General features: G+C 43.2%; 1 protein-coding gene across 6 annotated transcripts in view; it reads left to right on the top strand.

Moving 5' to 3' along the window:
- Positions 1-26,241, top strand: part of RIPOR2 (RHO family interacting cell polarization regulator 2) — a 106,585-nt gene that overhangs the window by 68,546 nt on the left and 11,798 nt on the right. For 4 of the 6 annotated variants that reach the window (XM_064431761.1, XM_064431749.1, XM_064431748.1 and 1 more), the window contains exons 2-15: positions 4,133-4,259; positions 5,403-5,558; positions 6,192-6,270; positions 6,487-6,510; positions 7,514-7,567; positions 10,350-10,499; positions 11,366-11,429; positions 15,151-15,194; positions 16,445-16,570; positions 17,964-18,112; positions 19,174-19,303; positions 19,840-19,986; positions 21,322-22,011; positions 24,624-24,808. In XM_064431761.1, the coding sequence (XP_064287831.1) occupies positions 4,159-4,259; positions 5,403-5,558; positions 6,192-6,270; positions 6,487-6,510; positions 7,514-7,567; positions 10,350-10,499; positions 11,366-11,429; positions 15,151-15,194; positions 16,445-16,570; positions 17,964-18,112; positions 19,174-19,303; positions 19,840-19,986; positions 21,322-22,011; positions 24,624-24,808 (2,099 nt within the window). In that variant the 5' untranslated portion in view covers positions 4,133-4,158. Of the gene's footprint in view, positions 1-4,132; positions 4,260-5,402; positions 5,559-6,191; positions 6,271-6,486; positions 6,511-7,513; positions 7,568-10,349; positions 10,500-11,365; positions 11,430-15,150; positions 15,195-16,444; positions 16,571-17,963; positions 18,113-19,173; positions 19,304-19,839; positions 19,987-21,321; positions 22,012-24,623; positions 24,809-25,168; positions 25,240-26,241 lie in introns of all 6 variants that reach the window. The other 2 variants (XM_064431751.1, XM_064431758.1) reach the window with 2 other exon arrangements.

Here is a 26,241-nt window from a genome sequence, read left to right on the forward strand (position 1 = left end):
TGCTGTGCACTTAGCATGGGCAGTACTAATTATATTAATTATACTTCTACACAGGGCATGCTTGTACTAAGGAGACTGGTGTCTTTTTAAAACGAAACATCCCTGGTTCATTAACTATACAGATTTAAAAGTGTGAGTGTAGTCATTATATCCACTGCTGAAGTGGATCTTTCAAATCACAGAAGCATTTAATATCATTTTAGATGTGCAACTTGCATTATATTGAGAGCAAAATTTATACTGCATGTAGAAGACAGTAGCATTATATTACATAACTGCTAAATGTAGACTGAGAAACTTGATCACTCCCTTGGTGTAGCACCAGAATGCCCTTAGCAGTGTTCAGCTGTGGGGATACCCATCAGGTCAGTAAAAGATCTGGGTGAGTCCTCATGGGCTGAGCCTTACTGAAATTATACTAGCAACTGCACTCATGCATATCATCAGGATACAGCTGCATTATTAAATTGAGAGGTAGGTTTGATAGCAGAGAGACCTGTGAATGGTTTAAGAGGCAGGAAAAGAAGCTCCTCTCAACAGAGGGTGTCACAACAACATGACAGATACTCATCACTCAAAGTGTATTTGCGAGATGGGTATCATTAATAATCCATCAACGCAGTGCCCATATGCAGCCATTGTCTCTGGGAATCTGGGCCAAGGGGCTGATGCAGAGTCTGCAAATTTATGAGGTTAGTTGGAAGTGTCTGAGTTGTTGTATTATGAATATTAGTTTGAGTCTTAAGAACAGATGGTGTTGGTACAATAGAGTCAACCTTTAACCTGACCAATGGAAAATAACTGAACAGAACTGGGAGATTTTACCAGTTCTGACTGTTCCCTCCTTTTATCTCAGTTTTGTTCTGTACAGAAATTAAACATACATTATTCACCAAGATTATATATAATATATAGGGAGAGGCCGCAAGCCTATCTGGGCTCTGAGTTCTGACCATTTTATGCAAAAGCAAAGCAAAAGTAGCTCCAGGCAGGTCTTCAATTTGCATTTCAATTGCACTTCTTGCACATTTTTTCTGGTATCTTGGGGAAAGTCTTAGCTACTAAAGCCTTTCAAAGTCATCTGAGTGCTTGAGCAAAATAAAGAAAATAAATAAGTACATTCCTTTTCCAAGATTATTTATTTTTTAAGTTTGCCCACAGGAAAAGAAAATCAAAACAGTTCCAGTGTTTCTGCACAGTCAGATTTGGACAGTAAGATTCTATTCAGAGTGAAAGCCTGTTCTGTTCATATTATAGAGAGGAGACATCATGAAGAGGATGCTAGCATTTTCACAACAGTTTTGAATCTAATTTGTGGTTGTGATTAGCACCCAACTTCAAAACTTTTGTTTTATCTCTCTTATTTTTTGAGGAATGGTTGGTGTTTATGCTGCTAAATCTTTTCTGTCAGTGTTGTTTAGCTCCTCCTAGGTCTCCAGATGTTGTCAGGGTGTTTGTGTTAATCATCCTGTCAAGTCATGCAAGTACTGAACACTTGCAAGGGATTTTCTTTCTGCTCCTTGGCACTCTGGACCAGATTTTTAATGCAAATCCTTGTATGGGAGCATGCAGATTGCAGCCTAATTGTCTAAAGATTATTTGCAAACCCAATGGGAACTTGCTGTGCAGACCCCAGAGTACTGTGGTCGGGTGGTTTCCTCTCTGTCTCGCAGGAGGTGGCTCTCTGTGGAGTTTGAGCTGTTAGGCGTAAGCTGGCCCAGGGAAACTCTGTACCATCTATAGGGATGTGAGGTTTGACCCTGGAAGCTGCAGAATGCCTTCTGCCAAGTGCTGTGCCAGGTATCAGCAAGCCTGAGCACAGCTCAGCCTTGCAGAGGTGTGCAGAGAGCCTTATGCGTGTAGAGGTGAGTACAGAGCCAAATTTGGGCTCTTGTTGACCAAAGACTCAAGTGCCTCCAGCTGTGGCTGGAGCATGTTTATCCCTGTGTGAGTTAGACAAAGTACATCCTAACTGTGACATCTTTTGAGATTGTGAGGAGCAGCTACTCCAGAGCCTCTCTGCGCCTCCATGCTCACCCCTTTCCATGGGTTTCTGCCCAGTACAGGTGCTCATGGTCCTGGTCTGGCTGAGAGCAGCTTCTGTCCCCCAGGGGTTTATCCTTGCTGTAGTTAAACTCTCTGAGGCCTGAGCTGAGTGGGCTGCATCTGGGCTAGGCAGGGACACGAATGGTGGAGTGCCATTACCTGCTGACCACAGGGGAGGAGAAAACCATCTTTGACTGCACCCCATGTGGTATCTCTGATGCTGTTCAGTCAGGGGGACAGCCCTCACTTCCAAAACAGGAAGACGTACTCTGTTTGGGTTGTGCAATGGAGAAAATGTCTCATTAGCAGTAGTGCTGGCAATGCTGGGACTGGAAGAAGTGTTTCTGGCAGAGTTCTTGCAGAAATATTCCTGACAAAGCTGCTCCTTGGGCAATGCAGTCTTCTCTGAAGAGAAACTGTGGTTTGCCATGGCACCTACTGCCACACCAAAGAGTATTTGTATTTGCCCAGTTTAATGCTCCAAATTAAATATAGCTGAGCAGTGCACAATGTTTCCCCACATATTTGCTTTCTGCAGTGAATGTTTGCCATGCAAGAACCATGTAGCTCTGGTGCTTATCATTAATAAATATGTTCAGTTGTGAAGGCTCACAGTGTAGATCTCTGGCTTTCACAAATGGCTGTTTTATTGGGCACTCACAGTCATTCCTGGCCTGTGGGGATGAGAGGGCGGTTTAGACTTGCTGTCACCCCCTCAGCCCTGTAGGTCAGAGTTTCACAGAACATCAGCTCCACTGCCTGCAGGCAGCTCCAGCCCCTGCCATACCATCCTGCTTCATTGCCAAGCTCATCCCTCAGCATGGCTACTGGAGTGAAATGAACTGGGGCCATGGGGCAGACTGTGTCCAACTTTTAAAATAGATGGAAAAGAACTGCTAATACCCTCTTTTTCATTTTCTGTCAGATTATTTTTAAGCTGGCCTAGTTTCTCAGTCCATTTCACAGCACAGTGGTGTCATCAGCTGAACTGACATCCCAGGAAGGATGGAGGCAGTGAGAGGATGGGTGCTGCAGGATGGGGGAGCTGTGTCTGGCAGCATCCGCTGACCAGCTCCCTCTTCTCCAGCATCCCCATCTTCCTCCTGCTCCCTGCCCTGCTGCCTGGCCTGTGTTGGCCATGGTGCTCCTCACAAATTGGTGGGGCCATTCCTGTTACCAGAGCAGCACAAAACCGAGCCAGCAGAAAAATCAATTTAATTGTCTGCCGAGGGCAGCGACAAGAAAAACAGTGGATTAAGGAGAAAAGGAAGATAAAGGCATCCCCCTTTTCCCTTGTGGCAGCAGATAGAGCTGCTGTGAACCGTAGCACTTCTCTACTATTTATTTGTGGATGGATTGAAATCATCCTAGTTTAGTGCAGATGCCAAGCTGGGCATTGGAAATGAGCACACAGAGGGCAAGGGTTTCCTCCCTGCTGAGCCACCCCCCCCCCCCCCGACACATGAAATGCAGAGCATACAGTGCCTGCAGCTTGTTTACTCCTCTCTCTTCGTGGTGGAGGGCATCCCTCTCATCACGGCATGTCATGGCTGCACACACACCCACCATATCTTCCTTCTCAGCAGCCCCTGGGCTGAACAGCCAAGGGAGCAAGGATCAAAGGGGAGCTGCAGGGCATTCATGATGTATCAATCCTTTTTAAAATTATTATTTGCAGCGATGGTGAGCGCCTCCTAAGTGCTCTGCATGCTCCCATAATAATTCCCAGGACAGATGGGGACATTGGGGCTGGGGGTGAAGCATGCCAGGCATGGCAGAAATTTGGGATGGCATTGGGATTATCACATTGAAGTAACTGATTTCTAGTCCCACATCCAGACCCTCTTTGTGTCTCTGGTACATTTTTCAGTTGACCCTTGGCTGGAAGTGAGAAGTTAAAACAGGATTGCTTTGGTTTTGAGTGGGGATGATTTGGAAATGCAAACAGATTTGTGCCCTGGCTTGCAGCCCCTCGTGGGGTTCAGGTACCCCTTAATGTCATAGATGAACACCAGGCTGTCTGGCCTCACTGCCTGCCTTTTACTGTAATTCCACCCTGAGTGACATGCTTTCTGTTGTTTTTCAGGAATATCTCCAAGGCTCTCTGACATCATGTCAATAGGATCACATTCATTCTCTCCAGGAGGTCCTAATGGGATTATTAGAAGTCAGTCCTTTGCTGGCTTCAGCGGGCTTCAGGAAAGACGGTCCAGGCAAGTGCCCTTGCTCTCTAAAGGGAATTTCAAAATCAGGCTGTAAAGGAGTTCTGGGCTTTAGGGATAAAGGGGGAAAGGAGGTGAGAGAGGACTTCTTTCTCTCTTACTCTCTGCCAAATAAAGTGTCCTCGGCTAAAATGTCTATATATTTTTTGCGTAACTGTTACCCTCTGCCTGTTTGCCTCTCCTCTATTAATGCAGGGCTTCCTCACATGCCTCAGAGCTGTGAGAGAATTTCAGAGAACAGTTTTAACTTATGTAGTGATCTTTTCAACATGTGAAATGTGCAGGAACACTGCACATGATACACTTGCCATCACCTCCTGTTTAAGACCACTGCTGCCTAAAAGGCAGTTTTCTCATCGCTGCACAACTACGAATCCAAAACAAAGCTGTTTCCCTGAGCTTGGCTGCAGATCCTTTCTGTGCACTGCCCCTTAGCTACACAGGACTTAGGGCTTTGAGACAGGCATGCCAAAGCCATGCAGTCCTGGATGCTCCCAGAGGCTACTTTACAATTTATTTTAATCTGTGTAGTCTCCCAGTGCCAGACCACCAGTTAGCAATTGAAGAGTAACAGCAGGAAAAGGGCCTCCCATTGTCAGCCCAAGTCAATGATGGTTGTTAGATGCTGGCCTACCCACCAGCACAGTCCCCAAAGAGGCACCTGTGTGCAGCACAACTGTCCTCACTTTGCCATACACTCCATACTCAAGACCAGTGCTGTGATGCTGGTCTCTGGAAACTTTCTTAATCAAATTCCAACCTTCCTTAGGACCCGCAGGCTTTGCACCTGAGATTATCTGGGTTCCCCTTTCTGTTTAGCACCTGGATGTAGCTCAGCTCTCTCATGGACTCTCTAATGTGAGTGAGGACAGGCATGGTGTAAGACAGAGAAATGTCTGATGAGACTCATACGCAGCCTCGCATTTCCAGACAAGCACTTATGTCTTGGGAAGCACATATCCCAGGCTGCTCAGATTCTTAACCCATGAAGAAATGCAGACCTTTAACTGGCAGATGCAGAAGCAGATTCATTTTTTGCTAGCAGAGATAATATCAGAAGATTTCTTCAAGCTACGCTCCTTTGAGATTTCTATGATTTATAGGGTTTCTTCTTCTTTGATGTTCATTTTGCAGGTGTAATTCCTTTATTGAAAATTCCTCAGCGCTCAAGAAGCCCCAAGCAAAGGTGAAGAAAATGCATAACTTGGGCCATAAGAACAGCACCACGCCCAAAGAACCCCAGCCTAAAAGGATGGAAGAGGTCTACCGAGCCCTGAAGAGTGGCCTGGAGTAAGAGCTTTTATCCTGCTTGTTGACTGCAGCTTTCTGTGACATTTTAGAGCCTAGAGAAACAAAAACAGGGATCCTTCCTCATAAGAGATTAATATACACGTCTTGAAGTCTGGATTGTGACACTTAGTATCTACAATATTTGTATGGGAAACAGGAATACAGGAGGCAGAATCCCATTTCCATTCACATTTTAAGAAAAGCTCCCAAAGTCTGGGATTTCAACATCAGATTTTTTTTTTCCCTCTGAGTTTCCTAGAGTCCTATCAAAGGCTTGTATTGCCTTTCAGATAGCATCCCAGATGATAACAGGGCTTTAATCAGCCAGATACAGGCGTAGCGACTGGAAGGCACCAGCCCATAAACTAAGCAGCAGATTATCTTACTTGAAACTGGTTGTTCAGGGTAAAGAACACCGAGCTCTTACACAGTTAAATAAGTGCACTCCTATTTGTTCCCAAAAAGGCAGCAGGGAGCTGCTTTTAGGACAGATCAACGTAAATGAGTTTTTTGTCTGTAAACACATCCAGTGAGGAAAGACATTTGTCAGGCAGATTTTCTTTTAGGATGGTCATCAGCCAGCTTGGTATGTGCTGCAGAGCTCATGCATCGTTCTCTGGTTTGTGTTTGCAGTGAGTACCTGGAAGTTCACCAGACAGAGCTGGATAAGCTGACTACTCAGTTAAAAGACATGAAAAGAAACTCACGCCTGGTACGTGCTATGCTTTTTCATTGTGTAGATGCACAGTGGCCTTCTTGAGGTGCTTGAGCAGCCAAGGGATTGGTGTGGGATACAGGGAATTTTCACTGATGCTCTTCTTCCCTTCTAGCCATTGTCTTGTTTGTGTGCTCTGATGAGTGTCAAACACTACTTTCTCATGGTGCTGTCGTGTTGCAAAATTAATCAGTTTTGTGTTCTCTGTTGCAGGGAGTGCTGTACGATTTAGATAAGGTATGCTACTCCCTTGAACACTCACTTTGCAAGGAAGCATTAATATCCGTACCGTGTACATGGAAACCTTTCTCAGAGGGATCTGCTAGCCACGCCAACACCTACATTTTCAAAAGAAGAAGTCCCACTCCCCTCCTCTTCCCAGGGGCTCTGGTATTGCCCACTAATGCAGCATCAAACAACAGTGTGCTCACTGATCTGGCATCAAACATACCCCACCAACCTTTTTTCTGAGGTCTGCCAGGTCACACTGGCTCTGGGATGGGCACAGACAGAGAGACAGACCCCTGCCAGGCAAGGAAAGAAGGAAGCAGAGGAGGGACTTCCTTTTTCTGTCAGCTGACAGCCATTAAATCCATTCCCTTGTGCAAATTCTCTTAGCCAGCTCCAGTCAGATGGGGGCTGATAGCAGTGCACCAGGGGCTGGGGGGGATCCAGGTCAAGCCCCAGTTCATTCCTGCTCCTGCGAGTTCTGAAGAAAGAAATATTGAAAATACATTTTCCCTGCAGGAAAATTTGGGTGAAATAAATCTTTCAAAAACATTTTCTGAAAAAGTCTGACTTTTGTTTTCAGTCAAAATGCCAAGCTTGAGTTTATTCTCAAAATGAGATTGCTAAGGAAGACAATGGATCTTGAAATGCAAAACCTGATCAATATTAATATGGGATTTCAAAGTACTGAAAGCATTATTTTTTAACCTAAAAAAAGCTCTGCTTTCTTTGTTGGTTATTTTTTTTTTTATAATTAGAAAAACCTAGAGATATCCCATCAAATGAAAACTTACATTTAAAAATATACATTAGGTAAAGAAGTAAAGGAGCTCCATTGTCAGCAGCTTAAGAGTAGTGGGGTGGGACAACTGATTCTGGATTCATGGTCAAGGAAATCCTGTGTGTTTTAAGGAGGAGTATCTCAGACCCATGGGGTTTAGCAGAGCTAGCGTGGCAGTGTCTTACTGATTTATTTAAAGCTGCCTCACCTCTGCCTTTTCCTTTCTTTCAGCAAATCAAAGCAGTTGAGAGATACATGAGAAGGCTGGAGTTCCACATTAGCAAGGTAATGAGCTCCCTCCTATCGTCTTTCTTCTGCATCTGTTCCTATATTATTGAGGAAACAAACCCTTGGCCTCCTGCTACCCCTTTGTGCTGGGGAGGCCGCTCCCAGATTGGCTGTTTTTTCCATGACAGGCTGGTGGTCAGAGCCAAAGAAAGGGTTTCCACATAGACCCCAAGGTCCAGCCATGCCCCAGGACACTCCCACATACTTTTAGGTACAGAGAGAACATAGGGTTGGAGAATTGCTGGGGAAAATCCATCTCACAGCATGCTTATTTAGGTAGAAGGAGAGTTACATCTGAAAGCAATTTAATTCAGCAGTTATCTCTAGCACACACAGCAGCTAGTTTGGATTTATTCCTGGATTTCACTGCTAATGCTTTTGCTGCATGGTTTGGGGCCCACATCCACTTGAATGCATTGGTGAGAATATTGGTGGAGGTACTTGTGATTTACACTAATACGTTTTAGAGCTGGATGAAATCCATGGCAGGTATTCTCTTACTTATAAACATATCTGCTAGTGATTAGTTGCTTTTTTGAGCCTGACAAAGGAATGAATTATTTTTGACAGATGAAATGTCTTTTGAGAGTCATTTAAAAAGAAAGCATTTGTGCAGCTTCAAGTCCTCTAATTATGACAACCTATACAAACCTTTTAATTTCAGTCCTCTCTTATTCTTGGAGCTGAAAATAAAAATATAAATCATGAGGCGATAGACTGAGATTTTGTTCCCCAAGCCACCTACTCCCTTGCTGGCAACATGAATGGCAAAAATTAGTACTTGAAGAACGTTTCCATTCAAATCCTTCCCACTTCAGCCTGCTCAGAGCTAATGGTTTCTGGGTTTATAATAAGAGTGAAAAGCACCAAACGGGAGATGTAACGCTGGTCAGTGTTACTCTGGCTTGCCAACTACGTGAGTTCACTCTCTGTAGCCTATGGCAACAGAGACAAAAGGAACTGAGTGCGTGGCATGAAAGCTCACAGGCTTGGGCAGGTGGAGAAACATCTTTGTTTCTAATGATAGAAAAGATTTTTTCAGCATTTTTCAGCAGGGACACAGAGATGCCCTCTGTATTTTATCTACCACTGCTCTGTAAGGGAAGCAAAGCTGGGAAAATGGGGTGCATCATAGCAGATCCCGTATATTTGGGGAGCAGATGAGCATGTCCTAGCCACACTCAGATGGGCAGGAGCAGGATATCAATCCCGACCAAGGCTCCACTCCGATGTCAGAAGTAAATACCAAGTGACAGCTATTTATAGTAGCTGTCTTTAGCTTGCTAGCTTGCAAGAGGAACAGGATGAGTATGAGTGCAGAAAGCTTTTTTGTAACTTTAAAATGGTAAAATGCTACCTGTGTCTTCATTAACTTATGCTGAACTCTTTCACTTTGCAAAGCATTCCCTGTTTTGGGTAGGGTGCCTGCAGGTCAGAGGCTTCAGTCACCAGTTATCTAAGATAGCCTTGTACAAAATGACCCAAGACTTTGAAGCCATCAGTAAGACAAGTCCCGTTCCAAACAAATTAGCAACAGCACTTTTTGTTAGAGGTTAAGCAGGCTTGGAAAATGGGATTTGAAACACGCCTGGATTGTCACATCAGGTTCATCTCTAATGCAGCACACAAAGTCGCAGACTGATGAAGCCAAGGTGCTGGATACTTTCATAGAAAGAAATTATGCCATGAAAATCCATTGCTGAGCTGTGGGACACAGAATAATCTCTTGATTTCAGAGACAACAATGGAAATAATTATTTTAGGTAAAACCCAAATATCATCCTGTTTTAGGAGGGATGTTCGAAGCAGAAAGAAGAGACAGCTTCTTCCATTCCTGTCCCTCTCCTCACTCTGATAGTCAGGTTAGAAAACCCACATCTTCTGTATCTGGCAGATTTAGTTTATAAAAATATAAACCACAGTATATAGCTGGTGTATATATGTATATATATGACTCAGTTGGAGTAAATGTGTGTGTTTAGTACAGGGATTAAAGGGGAACCAAAGCATGAGGAGTGTAAATCCATTGTCCCTCTGAAGGTAGATCCAGGTGAGACTTCAAACTGTGTGTGACTATGTCTTGCAAAACTTCCAGAGTGCTTGCAGTATGTTGTGTCCCTAAGTTGTGTCAGAGGAATGTAAGAAAATGAGTAGATGTAAATGTCTGGGAGGGTTGAAGTTCAAAATACTTTTTTTAACTTGACATCAGCTGTTTGTAAGCCCTTTACTTGTGCTGATTCCTAGTACGACTCCCAGATCCTGGAGGATGGACAGTAAGAGTTGAAAATACCACTCCCAGCTTCCAATACTACCTATTAGTCAAATATTGCAACAGCCTTGATTGATGGCTGATATTAGGGAACCAAAGCCACTGCTGACCCTGCTAAATGTGCCATATACCACTTCCAGTTGCCTTTGGGCATTGCAGTTGCCTTTTAAAGAACTCTTCCACAGCAAGATGTTTGAGAAGCTGGCTGCATTCCTGCCTCACTGGTATGATGGGGAGAACATGACAGGCAATGCTTAGAGGCATGCAGGGCAAGCAGGTGAATTGCTGGCATCTACTGTTGCTCTGTTGAGATTTTTACAGTAGAGGTTACTTTCATCTTGTGTTTCTTTTCCACAGACGGTAACACTATCACAGTTTCATTTCCTCAGCCCCTCCACTGGATATAATGGTTTGGCTGAGTTTTCTTTTAATGCAAATTACTTCATTGTGTTGGCTTTATTTTGCTGGGGTTTCTGGGGTTTTTCAGTACACTTTCCTTGTTCCCACTAGGTGGATGAGCTTTATGAAGCCTATTGTATCCAAAGACGTCTCTGTGATGGTGCCAGCAAAATGAAGCAAGCTTTTGCAATGTCTCCTGCCAGCAAAGCAGCTCGAGAGAGTTTGACTGAAATCAACAGGAGCTACAAGGAATACACAGAGGTACATTCTCATCAGTTCCTTGTTTTCACTCTCACACTGTTGGAAAGCCATGGGAGCTTTGCCACTAATTTCAGGGAGAGTTTCATCCAGATAGAAGAAATGAAAGAAAACTCATCAAAGAAGAATTAGTATTTGTTTTACTTCAGGTGAATGACTGATGACTGACAAAGTCAGGTTACATGGGCCAAAAGAGTTCCTTGAAATAAAGTTTAGACTCTGTGAGAGCAGGGTTATACCTAGGAACTGCCGCACAAAAGCAAAAATCTGCCCCAAACCTACTTCAACTCCAACTACCTCCTTCCCACCTGCAGATGTAGGGATGGCAGCTTGACTGGAAATGATGTGCCTAGAGACATATGCTGCATCCTGTGTGTTGTACTTGCTGTGATCAAAATCTATTTTATTAAACAGGCAGGAGATGATGAGCAAGTCTAATAGTGTTGCAGACTTCCCGTCACACAAGCTGTGACAACCTTCCAAAACCTGCCTTCGTTCCTGATGTAGTCCATGTTTCTTGAGAGATTAAATCATACTGGGAGCCACTTTGGCATAAAGCTGCTGCTGTTGGCACAAGTCCTGGCTGGAGAGGACCAGAACAGTGAGCAGGTTACACTCCAAGGGCCAAAGCTTCCCTTTTGCCATCAGGAGGATTAGCATACAGCAGCAGAGAAGCACAGGGTTGCAGTGTCAAAAAAAGCAGGCATAGCTGCCAGTTTTTAGGGTCACCCCACACTCATTCTAAACTAGAAGGATGGCTCTGAGATTGATTTCATTGCAAAATATCTTGACTCTATCCTCACAAACAGACCTTAAAAAAAATCCCAGAGAAGTTTTGTCCGCCCTCACTGTTCTCTTTTCCAATACAGAACATGTGTACCATAGAAGCAGAGCTGGAAAACCTCTTGGGGGAGTTTTGCATCAAGATGAAAGGTAAGTGCCTCTTCACCTTTCCCTTGTTTCTCAGAAACAGTAGCAGATGCTGCACACGTTGGTGAGGGAACTGAGACGTGCTGTGTGACATGCATTTATGACAGGTGGGGTTTCCCACCCATTGCTGAGCTTTCAAATCCCCAATTCACACCCCTGCCCACTGGAAAGGATTACAGAAACAGGAACACCAATGCTTACAGACTTTCAGAGGTTCTGCTTTTTGTTTTCTAGACTAATTACCTCCCACAAGGACTCCTCCCAACAGCCAAAGCAATCCAATTTTGAAGACTGCTGTAATTTTTGCCTCTATTTTCAGTAATTCTTTGAGAAGTTGACTGGGAAATTATCTGAATTGCCATGGAGCTGAACTTGAAATTTAAAATACCTTCTCAATTTGACATCAGCTATTTTTAACTCCTTTACTTTTGCTAATTTTGGCCAATACTATTTTTGACCAAATGTAAAAAAGCTGGGGATAGTTTTTCTAGATAACTCTGTGATGGCATTCATATTTCCATTTTATTCCTTGTCTTTATGACAGGGGATTTTATGGGTTTGAATATAATGGAATCACTTTTACTTGAAGCCACAATGGATCTTCAGGTATTGCTAATGCTGTTGTCCCTTTAAGACTCAATGTCTTAAGGAAAAGATTGGGAGGGGATATCTTTTTTTGGATCATCAGTCACTGGCATGAGAACAGTTCTATAAAACAAAGTCAGCATCTAAATTTTCATGAACTCTTAATTCTTCACTTGATATCTTGCCATTTAAAACATCCACAGTATCGCTGGTGGAGTTTTGAGAGCTCACAAATCTCATGCAAGGTTTTGATTCTGCCTGCCTGTCACAGTTGTTTCCTATGATTGCATTGCATGAGATTAAGATTAATCTTAGATTAAATTAAAATAGCTACTCTGCACTCTTATAGAAAACAATTGCAGCAGATTTGGAGTTCTCCTAGCTCCATCCATCAGGTTTTAAATGAACACACAGAAACTGAGACAGATATTTCTGTACAGGAACCCACAGCAGAACACACAGCATGGACATACTGAATGAAACAATGTCACAGAGTGTGTAAAGGGATTTTCCAGCTGCCTTGGAGCATTTCTTTACTTGCTGTAAATGCAGTGCACAGTTCCTGGCAGCTGGACATGTGCTGGAGGTGTCACAGTGTCACAAATATCTTGGCTGAAGAGGTCTGGCCCCTTCTCTTTTGGATGCCAAATCCTCTGGCAGAACTCAAGGGCTCTGGAGAAGGCAGGTACTGCACTCGTGCAGGAGCAGAGCACAAGCAGCAGCTCCTTCTGAACACAGTTTGCAGCATGTAAAGAAGCCCAAATTAGAAAACAGCAAAGAGAAATGCCATATTAAGTATTCTCTAATTAGGGCATCTGAGATTTCTATCTAGATAGTTTTCCCTAGGATTAGGAATCCTATAGGACAATACAGCCACCGCTATTGCTAAGGCTTGCAACAGTTCTGGCAAAAAAGCCTGCAGATCACACAGCAAGTTTTCCCCTTAAGTTATACTGCAGTATATCAGCTAACTTTAGGATCTAATTTAAAATCAAAGCATTCCTCTTCCCAAAGCTTATCTGTTCCTAGCCATTCCAGTGAAAGTTATTTTTATTTTGTGCCCTCTGTCACTTACACTGAAAGCAAGCCAACCTACACAATGCTGTCAGGAAGAAGGGGAGCTGCACAGATCTTTTATGACTGATATTTATAGGGAAAAAAAAGCCTAATAATTTTTCAAAATCAAGACAATAAATGTGCCAGCAGGCTTAGCTAACTGGTCAGGATTAATCAGTTGTTGAAATTTACCAGGGAAACCCAGTGTGGAAATTCCTGTATGGACTCTGCGTGTCCTGTTGTGATGGACAGGAAAGTGCCCTTACAGCTGTCTGAAGAGCCAGGACAGCAGGAGGCGAAAAGCCCAGATGTTTCACTCGAGGGAGAACAATATGCTGGCCTGACACAGCGGTGGCTCTGCGACACAGAGCCCACCAACAGCAGCCAGGAGTCCAGGAGTCCAGCATCCTGCACACCAGCAGAGCTGCATGTGCTGCATGAGCTCCAGGTGGCCCTGCCTCCTTACCAAAGTGATGGCCCTGTCCCCTGTTGTTTCCTGTGAAAGTACTTATGCCCTATTGTCAAGTCAGCATTTAGCCTCCTCTTCATCATGCTGAAAAGACTTGACCAGCCTGGTTGGGCCAGTCACAGCTCACAGACTTCAACATCCATATGGAGTTTTTAGCTGGAGTTTGCTCAACCACCCTCCCCATACACTGGGTGAAAAAAGGACCTTTTGTTTTGCTCACGTGCTTTTGGTGATGTGTCCCAGGAGAGATCAAATTCACTTATAAAAGCATGTCTGGGGAGAGAGAAGCAGTGGTAGAGTGCTAGTAATCTTAAATTATTTATTAACAGTAAATAAATTAAAAAGGAATTGGTAATATGAGCTCAGTGCAAGGGCCTCTCTGTTCTGCTGAACACTAAGATGAGCAAAGAAAACTATTTTCTGGTCAAAGAAATGGAAGAGGCAGATAAGCAGATCATGGGAACAGCCCATGGCTGCATGCAGGGATTGAGTTGCTCCTACAGTACAGCTAGCAGGACTAATTAATGCAAATACAACCAGCACTAGGGCTCGTTATACTTTCCTTGATTTTAGCACACTCCTGTGTGTTGCGTTGTGTGTTGCTTTCTCTGCCACAGGCTTTGTATGTGGCTTCAAGATGGTTTCTTTGGACACTGCAATACTAGAGACATAGATTTAGGCTCACACAGGCAAAGCTGAGTAAGTTTTTATACCAAAACAAGTGCAATGGCTACATTCTGAGGGGAATCTGTGAGAAAGGAGGAGCTCCCTCTGTGGGAAAAACAACCAGTTGAATTCTGTAGAAAAGCAGGTCAGCAGGCCAGGAGAGGGGTGGAAATTCCCCTTGGATTTCAGTGTGGAGCCTCAGGAAACTTTCATTTCATATGCACAGTGCTGATATAAAAATAGTATTGTTATGTCCTACCTTAAAAAACCCCAAAACCAAATCACAAGTGCTTTGCTGTGCTACTTCTCCCACTAGGGGGAAAAATGGGATTAATCTGGTATTACAGATGTCAGTCATATTTTGTGATTCACTTACTATTGAAAGACACTCAGCTATTATGGGAATGATAATGTTATGGAAACACCAAGCAGAAGGAGGCCCTGTTGCTTGCTGTGTCTCTCTGAAGATGTACTAAAAAGGGATCTGTGTGGAAGTGTGGAGCTCGGTCAGACAGCATTGAGGAGCACTACAGGGGGATCAGCAGCTCGCCTACACCTCGCCATGGGAGGGGCTCTCAGCTGAGTGTCTGAAGCCAGATGACATCAGAGAGGTGTTTCTCCTTTTTCTGTAGTTACTATAGAAAAGGAAACTTTAGGCTATAATAGGGAAAAAAGCTGGAAGGTATAAATCTTCCATGTGCAAGAAACCACAGCCCAGTGAATTTTACACAAAATAAAGCAAATTAAGATGGTGGATTGTCTTGGTTCAGAGGGTGCACAGGCAGCAGTAAGAGGGGGCATATAAACAGCAGCTGGGAGATTGCAGGAGAGTGTTGGTCTCTTTTATCCAAGTGTGGCCCTGGGCACCCCACTGCACCCCACTTCTGGGCTCAGGCACACTCAGCAGCCCAGGCCCTCCCACAGCCCCTCTTTGTTTTTCCTTTTCAGGTCTGGCTGGCTTCGCTCGGCTCTGCCCAGGAGATCAATACGAGGTATGTCTGCATGAGTTTGTTTATTAAATAGCAAAAGAACCAAAAGGAAGGCATACCTCTGCTGCTTTTTACATCATGATGAATAAAACCTTTTCACATCAGCACCTCAATAAACAGCTATTATTTTTCCCATATGTGCTCTGAAAAACCTTGTGTTCTCTGTATGTCTGCTTTTGTCAGGGCATCTGTCAGAATTCCTGGATTTTACATTCAGAGAACTGGGTGATAGCTGTTAGAAGAACTTTGATTTTTTTTTAATAGCTTTTAAAAATCTTATTTGTGACAAAAGTTTATAATACCCCTAGAAAAAAGCATATGCCCCATCCCATGCCCGTAGGGCAAATGGAGCACATCCTTGCAAGCATCCTTTACTGAATGCATAGGCTGTACTACATCATAGAGCTAAGTGACAGAAAGACACTGAATAACCATGTCTTGAGACCCAGATGTTACCTGCTGTGAGGCTGCATCAGGGTCTCTGGTCATTGCAGTGTTTCAGTAGAGATCATCAGGACTGTCTTAATTAGAGATGGATTAAAATAAAAGCCTCCAACTCTACCAGAACAGAACTAACCTTGCAAGAAATTTGCAGTGGATTGATAATGGATCCCTCCAACCAGCACTTCCTAGCTGCCTCGATCATAGATTCATTTCCACTCTCATTCCCTGTGACAAATGACTCCTGCTTCCTCTGTGCGGTCAGTTAGTTGGTGCAGGTGTCTCCCAGCTAGCCCAAAGTGGTCTTCCTGCTCTTGATGCTTCAAATTGGGTTACTGCACTATGGATGTCATTAATTTCCATCATCAGATGGCCAAAACCTCACAGCTGGGGAGGTCTCTGATGGGGAATGGCCGAAAGCTCATCTGCCTGGAAAGGCAGATGATCCAACAAGTTGTAGGTGTTAGAATAGATCACTGACGCTTTCATCCTGCCCTCCCAAATCTCCCTTGCCCTGCCACTTTACCTGCAAATGGAATTAAATGCCTTGCAGCTTTGTTACGAGTCATCAAGTTACACAAAGTTAAAAATTTGGGTGAGAGGTCCGCTACCAAAAGGAGCAATTAGGAGAGCTGAGAGATAGAGACCCTTCAGTAGATTTTTCCTTCTGACTCGATGGGAAGTGGAAGGGCAGCACCTATGGCACCTAACTCTTCCAGCCTTTCTCAGACTCTTTCCACAGTTCTGTTTCTGATATTTGTGCGTCATAAGAACAGATTTCTCAAGAAAGTGAGAGGATTTTTCTTTTTTAGATTTTCATGCGTTACGGTCGCCAGCGCTGGAAACTGAAAGGCAAGATAGAAGTGAATGGCAAGCAAAGCTGGGATGGAGAAGAGATGGTTTTCCTCCCTCTCATTGTTGGACTGATCTCCATTAAGGTATGTGTGCTGACTCCTTTGCCTGCAAGCAAAGCAGGAGTCAAGAACCTGCCTTCTCATGCACCATCAGCAAAAATACAGAAACAGATCATTAAATTCTTTAGAAACAAGCCATAATTAATATTTCTGACACACCTACTGAAACGCTGTAATATTGTCCAGGGTAGATACTACAAGACTAATCAGTTTGTGAGAGCTGTGGGAGAGATTTTCTTCCCAAACTGGAGTCTTTCCATCACTGTTCCATCTCTTCATTGCCCCCAGTGTCACAACACAGTTTTCTCCTGGCTGGAAGTTCCATATGCTTTCTTTCCAACAAGACTTCAGCCTAGAGATACCCATTCTCTGACCCCTGTCTAGAAATTGCTGCTAGAAACCATTCCAGATGTCCCTGGTTAGGAAGCTTAAACAGAAGAATGTCTTGAAAGTCTTAGGGGAAACGGCCCAGTTAGGCACTGCAATGATTTTATGAAAAAATTGCAGGTGATTACAAAACCCACAACCAAAATAATCCCAGATCCGTGAGACAGTAGGTTTTCAATGAAAGGCAAGTTGTGACACATGGTGAATCATTCTTCTCAATCTAACACACAGGTTTAAGGTGGAAAGTTAGGAGAGAACCCCTTTTTACAGTACACAAGAATCCCAGTATTATTAAGGTTAATGCGTATATTCTCTTCCCTTTTTGGACTATGTCCAAACACTTTCATGTAAAAGGCTCAAGAACTGACTTTCAAGCAAACAGCCAAAGGCTGGTTTGTGTAGGAGCCGCATATAGAACTGTCACTCTGAATTCCCAGTCAAATATATCTCTAAATATGAATAGTGCTCTACTCCTACTGTAACAACATACACAGAGGTGGTTCCTCAACAGCTGATCTGTGGAAGTCCTCACCAAAGCCCATCCTTGGTGCAAACAATTACGTGGCTTCAGAGTTACAAGAGAGAAATACCTGGAAGAGAGCTCCCTTGGGAATTACTAATTAGAAAAGTTACATCAGGAGATTCCCAGTCAGGAATTTGTCAACTGCTGAGACACTCTGTGGCCTCCCTGTTCTCACCCTTCCCTTGGGCTCTGTTTATCATTAGTGCAAAAGATCAAATATCAGACTAGACACCCCCTCAGTCTGAGCCAGTATGGCTGTCCTCTTCTGACTCCTATAAAAAACATAAAACATGGAATCATGATCATATGCAACTATGCATTTCCTAAAAAAAGCCAAAACAAAACTACCACCAAACCCAGACTTTTTCATTACATAATGCAACAGACAATCATATTTTAGAACCTTTTTGGCAAGGGGGCCAGGCCAGACAATCAAAACTATTATCTTGGGATTAAGGTGTGCAATGCCCCTTGTGGTCCTAAATATCCTGTTCTTGCCTCTTACAGGTCACAGAAGTTAAAGGGCTTGCTACTCATATCCTTGTGGGAAGTGTAACCTGCGAGACAAAAGACCTGTTTGCAGCTCGGCCTCAGGTGGTTGCAGTAGACATTAATGACCTTGGCACAGTAAAGCTGAACCTTGAGATCACCTGGTAGTAAGTAAAACTTGTTGGTCAGCTTGTCAATCAATCAATCAGCTGTAAAACTTCAACCAAAGAAAAATGGTTCATCCATGTGGGTTGTTCTGTCTATATTTTTCCCTGCCAAGGAAGATTGTGAAGGAATTGTGGCCCAAGTTTGGTATAGGAGAATTAGTTCATGGTCAGCCACAGTTTGCTTGGTTTTCCTGTGGTAAAGAGGGTTGTGCCTAGTTTCAGCTGTTAAATTAGGTTTGGTAAGAGCATTACAAGGTATGGGAACTACTTAGTGATGCTAGATCTCAGAATTGTCTAAAGCTTACTTCAGCGCTTAAAAATGGGATATAACTGAGTGCTCATATATATATATATTTATATATAATTTATGCTTTTTTAAAATATATTTTTTAAAAAGCATTTTATGAATTTACACTAGCATAGCAAAGTTCAGGAGCTGGCCCATCTTGAAAAGCTAGCTTTTAGGGGCTTCATACACCACAAGAATGATGTGTTTTCTATTCACCTTTCTATTTGGTGTTTTCTATTCACCTTGGTCAGCATAGGTGAGCTGGTAGCTTTAGGATACAAGACCCAATTCTCACTGCATTTTAATGAAATAAGTAAATGTCATTTCTGAAGAAGCATTGATGCATTTAACTTTTTACAGTCATGTGTGCTGTTTCTTGCAATGCAATAAACATGAAGGCGGCAATAACAGCTCCTGGTTTCCTTTACAATGCAACAGCTCTATTAATAGTTGAGCACCTTTCTCATTAGTATGTGTAACACTTGGCAACTCAAATGCAAGAATACTTTTCATATGAGAAGAATAACATCAGACTACACTACATAAATTATTTCCAAGGGAATACTTTTATCAGAACCAAAAACCACACTTCTGAGACTGCTGTCTAATTAACAACATTTTCTTTAAACACTTCAGTTTAAAATCTTGCTACCTCTCAGTTTTGATGTGCTAAAAAACCACCCTTTCAAAAATGCTTTCTATTGACCTGAAAGTCCTTCTTGCACAGCCTAACAACCTTCTATTTTCTCCCCTCTTGCTTGTGTATCCATAGCCCCTTTGATGTTGAAGACTTGACCCCATCCACGGGAAATGTGAGCAAGGCATCTGCTCTCCAGAGGAGAATGTCCATGTACAGCCAAGGCACTCCTGAAACACCAACCTTCAAGGACCACTCGTTCTTTGTAAGCTCTGTTTGGCTTTGTGTTTATGTAACAAGAAACCTTAGAGCAGTTCAAACACTGCAAACATTTCACTGCTTTACATGTCTAAGCTTTTTTTGCCCTGGTTCCAGCAAGTTACCCTTACAAACACTTATAAAGCAAGTGCATTCCTAGCTGCTAATCCTAAAAGAAGGTGACTATGATCCTGGCATCTTTGAAACTATGTGGCCAATTAATGCATACCTATCCTTCATGCCTGACTGCTGTGATGCTTGAATAATCTTTAAAAAATGTGTTTTCATTTTGCAACAGTAGTTAAACAACTATTATAGCACAAGTATTTTTAAGTATCCTGTGATAAAATTTCCCCCGTACTGAAGATATTCACAGGGTGTTCCTACATTTTGCATGAACTGAATTCTGAATGCTTAATCAGGCCATCTGTACAGAGATAAACTTTACAAGTGCCACATCCCATGCCTGTAACTTAGTACTCTGCTGCAAAGCATTCATTTAACTTGCCCTTCCTCACACCCTCTTTGCTTTAACTGTTGAAGAAATGGCTGCATCCCCTGCAAGACAGGCCAAAGTTGACAATCTTAGATGCTCTTCAAGACACTTTCTTTGACAAGCTTCGTCGCAGTCGCTCTTTTAGTGACCTGCCATCGCTCAGGCTAAGCCCAAAAGCAGGGCTAGAGCTATATGTGAGTCCTGGTTTTTGTTTGGTGAAGGATTTTTTCAGTTCTTGTGTGGCATTTCCATTCCCACGCATGCTTCATGTGTTGCTCTCTGTTGCAACTTGCTCATTTTGCTGACTGATTAGAGGGCAGGACATAACTGTGAGCCCATGCGGCTCACATTAAATCAAAATTCCTCTTGGTTTCTACAGAGATAATGATCAGAAATCAGCTATCTGTGGGCAGAGAACAGGGCAGGAGTACATGCCAACAGGGTTCTTAAAAATCACCTGCTACGCTGATTGACGCTCTACATTTGCCTAGTAACATGACTTCCAGAAGCTAAAAGCATGCCCATGTCAAGGGAAAGAAGAAATAAACCTTTGACTATGATTATGTTTAGGGAAAAAAAGCTGCTAATGATACTAGAAAAAAAATTCAAGTTTTGGACACTTAAACCTTAAGCTTAGCAACACGTGGATACCTACAGTTCTTTCCAGCAAATTGTCAGCAAAATAGTAGTTGCCTTCCATCAGTGCCATGCATTTCCATGAGCTGGCCACATAACAAAGCAAGGTTTGTAGGTCAGATAGGCAGGTTGTGACTCCTATAGTGATTTTTCCCCGTATGTCAGTCAGAGATGGACATCTATATATATATATATATATATATCCTGATAAATCTGGAGTCTGCATAGGCTGGTTTTGCTTCTTTAATGATCAGTGTCCTGCTCAATACACCACCAATTTTGATGACTTAATTCAGCAGAAACACATGTTGGATGGGACTCCTCTATAACTCTTGTTCAACAATTGTTACAGACATGCATGCCATGTGCAGGACATTGGATAAAAAGAAATAGCACAGTACTAACACCATGACACTAGAGAAACTTTTGGAGCAAAATTTTGTGCTACGTTTTATGGATTGCTACTTTAGAAGTCACAAAATAAGTAGAACAGAAATCTGTAATGAGCAGGAAAATGCAGACAAGGTGGCTTATGTACAATCCCATTAAAAAGAGCCATGGTACAGGAACTAGAGCATTGCACTGGAAATGCTGTTTGAGAGAATACAGTAGGGTGAGCAGAATTCATTACTCTCTCTGGAGATCATTTCCTAAAGCTCTCTATTTAGCAGAGAGATGCTGAGCCCAGGTTTTCCAGAAGTTTTCACGCTGAAATTGAGGAGCTGTGGCAGATGAAAGCAGAAGTTTGATTTGAAATACTTTTTCCATCTCTCAAGTCTTGAATGCTTCTTTAATCTTTTGCCTTGCCTTTTTTTTTTCCTGGGCACATGCTGTTATTTTTTTCCTCTTTCCAATGCTGCATGCAAAACATTTTCTCCCTATTATCTTTTCAGTCGAATTTGCCAGATGATGTCTTTGAAAATGGAACAGCGGCCACTGAGAAGCGGCCTCTCTCCTTCACTTTTGGTGACCTGCCTTACGAAGACGCCGTGCCCCCTGCCAACTCAGCAGAGTCTTCATCTGCTCATGTCAGCTCCAGCCCTGACATCGCTGTGACCCCCACCCAGCACCGAGCCCTGGAGGCCTCCCAGAGCTCAAGCCTGGACTGTAGCAGCAGCGACTCCCGCAGAGACTCTGTTGCTGAGCCAAAGGACCTGCTGTCCCATGGAGAGGGAGCGGTGGCTGAGAACAAGAACACCCCAAGGGCAGCTCCTGAAGTTTGCCAAAAGATCTCCGATGCTGGGAGCGATCGTGTCTTTGTAGAAACGAGTGTGCCGGTGTCTCTCCTGCAGGACACGGATGAAGGCTCAGAACTCAAGCCTGTGGAGCTGGATACCTATGAGGGCAACATCACGAAGCAGCTGGTCAAAAGGCTTACGTCAGCAGAGACACCCCTGACCCCAGAGAGGCTGCCGTGTGAGGGATCCATTAGTGGGGAATCAGAAGGATATAAGTCCTATCTCGATGGAAGCATTGAGGAGGCCTTGCAAGGGCTTCTCTTAGCTCTTGAGCCACATAAAGAGCAGTATAAAGAGTTTCAGGACCTGGATCAAGAAGTGATGCATCTAGATGACATCCTAAAAGTGAGTACATTTTCAGAAAATGCTATCCTAAAGAAAATCTGAGCCAGTAGAATGTCCTTGCCTGCCTCGTAAACATCAAAGTAGGCTTTCTGGACAATAGTAGAATTCCCTGGTAGCAGTAGATTTGCTCCTGCTTGGAGCATCCTTTCACAGTGTTGCATTTTTAAACTTTTGTCAGCAATGTGCTTATCATAACCTTGTGTCTTCAAGCAAGACCTTTTATCAAAACCTGGGGGAAAGAGAAAAAGGTGCTATGACAGAAGGGTAATTAAATTATACCCTTCTCTGAAGGCTTTGTGAACCATTGTGAATCACCTCTTTTGAACCCATTGCTTGTGCCATACTGGGGATCAAATACAGCCAAATTTCTGCCTTTGAAATCCATGAGTCACATCCTCCGTGGGTGTACTTTAGCATACTGCCCCTGAACTCCGTGGAGCTGTGCAAAACTACACCAGCTGAGGATCAGGCCTTGTAGTCATAGAAGCTGAATTTTCTAAATTGCCACAGGGATTTAGAAGCACAAGTATCACTGGAGGTTGCTGTCACCATGTCACCTAGACATGGCCTTTTCCTTTTTCCCCTCACTCATTTTCATAATGAGAGACATTACATCAGTCATGATTCTCTGCATCATTACATCAAGATGCAGAGAATAATGTTAAAAATTGGAAGAAAAGGGATTTGCATGCGTGTTGTTAATATGTTTACTGCAGGTCACTGTTATTGTATCTCCCCCATGAATAACAACTCATGTCACGTTACTCTGCAAACAGTATTATATGGGAAATAATCATTTCAAATGCTTCATATTCATATGCAAGTTGGTCATTTAAGCCTCATAATTCAAACACATGGCTGAGGAGGACGCAGGGAATCATTTATTCTTCTGCATTATCTTGTTGCAAAGAAACTTTGTTAACCTCCTTATTTCCATTGCATGGTACTTTCCCAAGTTAAGTGGTTTTTTTGGCAGCCTGCAGCCCCTGTTCCTTGCATAATTTATTCCTAGAGAGGTTCTAGCAGGCAAAGGTACCATTACTATTATTTTTCTAACTTGGTACAAGAGATCAACTCTCCAAAGGGCAGAGACACTTTAGGCTGCTTTGATCAGAAGTTACAAACAGACAGACATGGGATGGGGGCAGAGAGGATGGATGTGTGCAGACAGGATTCCTGCACACTCGAGATGGATGCCTCTTCAGATCTGTTGAAGTCTGGGTGTCACGTATTGATCAGCTCACAGACTGGCACTCAGTATCACCAGCAACTATGCAGAAAAGGGCTCCTCATGCAGAAGGGTTGAGCTGGAATCCAGCTGTGGCTGAAGAAACCTCTCTTGGCCATATTAGATGAGCAGAGAAAATGGCCCACGCGTTGCTGTTCCCGTTTTCTTGAAGAAGCTGCACTACCAAGCCCTGAAGGAAATGGAAGCTGAAACCATTGGTGCTGCACAAGAAGTAGGATACAGCACTCATCCTTTGCACAGATGTGTTGAAAAGTGTGTCTGATCAGCTATTGACTGTACAGTCAGTTTAAGGACTCAGACATCCTAAGTGCAAATGTATGACCATTAGTATTGTGTGCAAATGAATTACAAATGGAACTCCAACTCCCTTCAGCTCTAGAGCAGCTGGTGCTGGATCTGAACACCTCAGAAGCATTTTCTGTGAGCTGAGACAAAGTCATGGCTCCTGCTTGGGACTGGAGGATATGGCCTGTGTAATGGCACCAGTGGCTCATGGCTGTTTCTGATCAAATAATCACATGGTGTGAAAGATGTTGAAGTCATTGCACCAACCAATGGAGATGATCCCTCAAGTTACATCTGATTCTTCAGGATATCCTTGGAAGCAATTCTGTGGGCACATGTGTATGAATTGCCACATGGGGCCAGGGTATTTCATACTTCCTACAGCAGCAGCAAGATTTCCTTTGTGTTTCTTCCCTGCAGTGAGGTGGGGATGGTCTCCCCCCTCTCTCTAGTACTGTTAATTTCTGAGTTACAATACTGCCTTTCTCTGTCACCTAGGAATCCAATACCTTATTGGCTTTTCCTTAATAATCCATTTGGCTTCAAAGGCCACAAAACTCCTTTCATTCCATTAATAAATGTGCAGCTATGGGATGAAGTTCATTCCTGGCTAAGGTCTGTTAGAGTTACGTCTGGAATAAATCAGGTAGTGCCATTGGATATGTATAAGTTGGCTTCTGTAACTAGAACAGCAATTAAGGAATGTGCCTTCCTCTTTCAACTTCCATTGCATTAATTCCCAGTCATTCCTTTTGGAAAATGCCGAGAGCCGTGAAACTTGGATTCAAGAAGTACTTCTCATTTCTATAAAACAAGCTGAATTTTGCCTTTGAGGGTTTTCCTTTGGGGAAGAGAGTGGGTAGCATGAGGAGGGGAGGAGGAATGAAAGGCTTTCCCCAGTTCTCAGGCTTTGATTGTATATGCTATGAATATGAAGGCTTGAAATGAAACACCCAATAAAATGAAGTTTTAAAAATAAAATGAAGAATTTGAAGTTTTAAGCTTTATCATTTTTTTTCTTATCTTTCTTGTAGTAGCTAATATCTGGGGTTTTCATTGGTTCGTTCTGCCTTTGCAGTGCAAGCCAGCAGTAAGCCGAAGCAGGTCCTCCAGTTTAAGTCTAACAGTTGAAAGTGCTTTAGAAAGCTTTGATTTCCTGAACACCTCTGACTTTGATGATGAGGATGGTGGTGGTGTGGAGGTTTGTAATGGTGGAGGAGGTGCAGACTCGGTATTTTCAGATACTGAGATTGAGAAGAATAGGTAAGTTTGTAGTACCTGCCAGCTGTGCTTACGCCAAACTGACACCCTGGCTCTTTGTCACTAACAGGGGATCCTGGTGCACAATTTATTCAAGGAAGACTGACTAATCCTTGATGAGTTTTAGGGTCAGAGGGCTCCCTATGGCTGCTGCACACAAAATCTTTAGTTTCCAGGACTAATTTTTTTCTTTTGTTCAAATATATGCAATCTGTCCTTCAAAGGAGAAGGGTAAATAAAATTAGGCTGACATCAATATTGGCAGAGCCTCTTCCTTGACATAGGTTTGGACCTGGCTTTCCTTGGATGTAATTACTAATTCCTCTGTGGTTTTTCCCCCCTCCCTTTGTCTTTTCTCTCTAGCCGAATGAGTCTTTGCAGTGGATTAAGCTTGTCAGTAACAATAACACAGGGCCAGATTTAAGCAGCATGATGTAGGTTGCCTTTGGAATGTAAGAGTGATGACTGGTACTCTGTTCATGGCCCTGCGTGTTACCTGCCCTTCTTTCATCACTTTTGGTCTTTCTGACAAAAAAAAAAAAAAGCAAAAAACAGAAAACAAAAAAGCTGTGGTGTTGTGCCGTGGCCTGCCATTGTTGTGTGACTTTAAGATGCTGTGCTTCAATCATTAGATCTTAAAAGCATGTTTGCCTCCTTTGAGCTGACACGATGCCCAGCAGGCACGTAAGCGGCACTAGAGCTGGAAAAAAAGAAAGGAACACGGTTCCCTCCCTGCCTGCACTTTCCAGCCAGGGAGCTCTGCTACTCACAGCTTGCTTAAAGCAATTTGAGTGCAATGAACCATCACCATGCAGTTCCCATCATCTCATGTCCTCATTCCAGAATAAGACTTGGTGGGAAAAAAAAATTGGGAAATTGTGTTGCTTGGTAAACTGGCACTCTGACCTCAGTCCGGTCTGTGCTGATTTAAGGATCTAGCTTCAACCAGTTAAAATAGAAATTAAAATTGCTTTTTTTCCCCTCTGGCTCATCCCCAGACACTGCAGATTCCCACTTCCATTTTTAGATGTGTAAGTGTGTGACTCAGTGTAAAGATTGCAAGTGTTGAAACTTCTGAACTTGCAGCCAAACACACTTGCCATCTGGGGACTGACCTCAGGCTTTGCATTTAAACACAGGGAGGATCATTTGTGCAGCAAGACAATATTGGAGATAATGATTTAAAGCACAGTAAGACTAGCTCTACACTCTTGCAGAAACAATTGGCAAAGTAAACTGTACACATTGTATCTAAAACTGCATATGAAAACATCATGTCTCTTACTTCAGCAGTGGTTTTCCTTTCCTTCTGCAATGAGCCTTAAATTTAACAGCAGGAGGACTCTGAAAGCACAGAGCTGTTCTTAGCAGCTCAGTGCTTGGGAAGGTACAAATTGTCATGGTTCTTAATCCAGAGTGACTGGGCAGGTGATTCA

This window comes from Passer domesticus, chromosome 1 (genome assembly GCF_036417665.1).
Source record: "Passer domesticus isolate bPasDom1 chromosome 1, bPasDom1.hap1, whole genome shotgun sequence".
In the NCBI taxonomy this organism is placed as follows: domain Eukaryota; kingdom Metazoa; phylum Chordata; class Aves; order Passeriformes; family Passeridae; genus Passer; species Passer domesticus.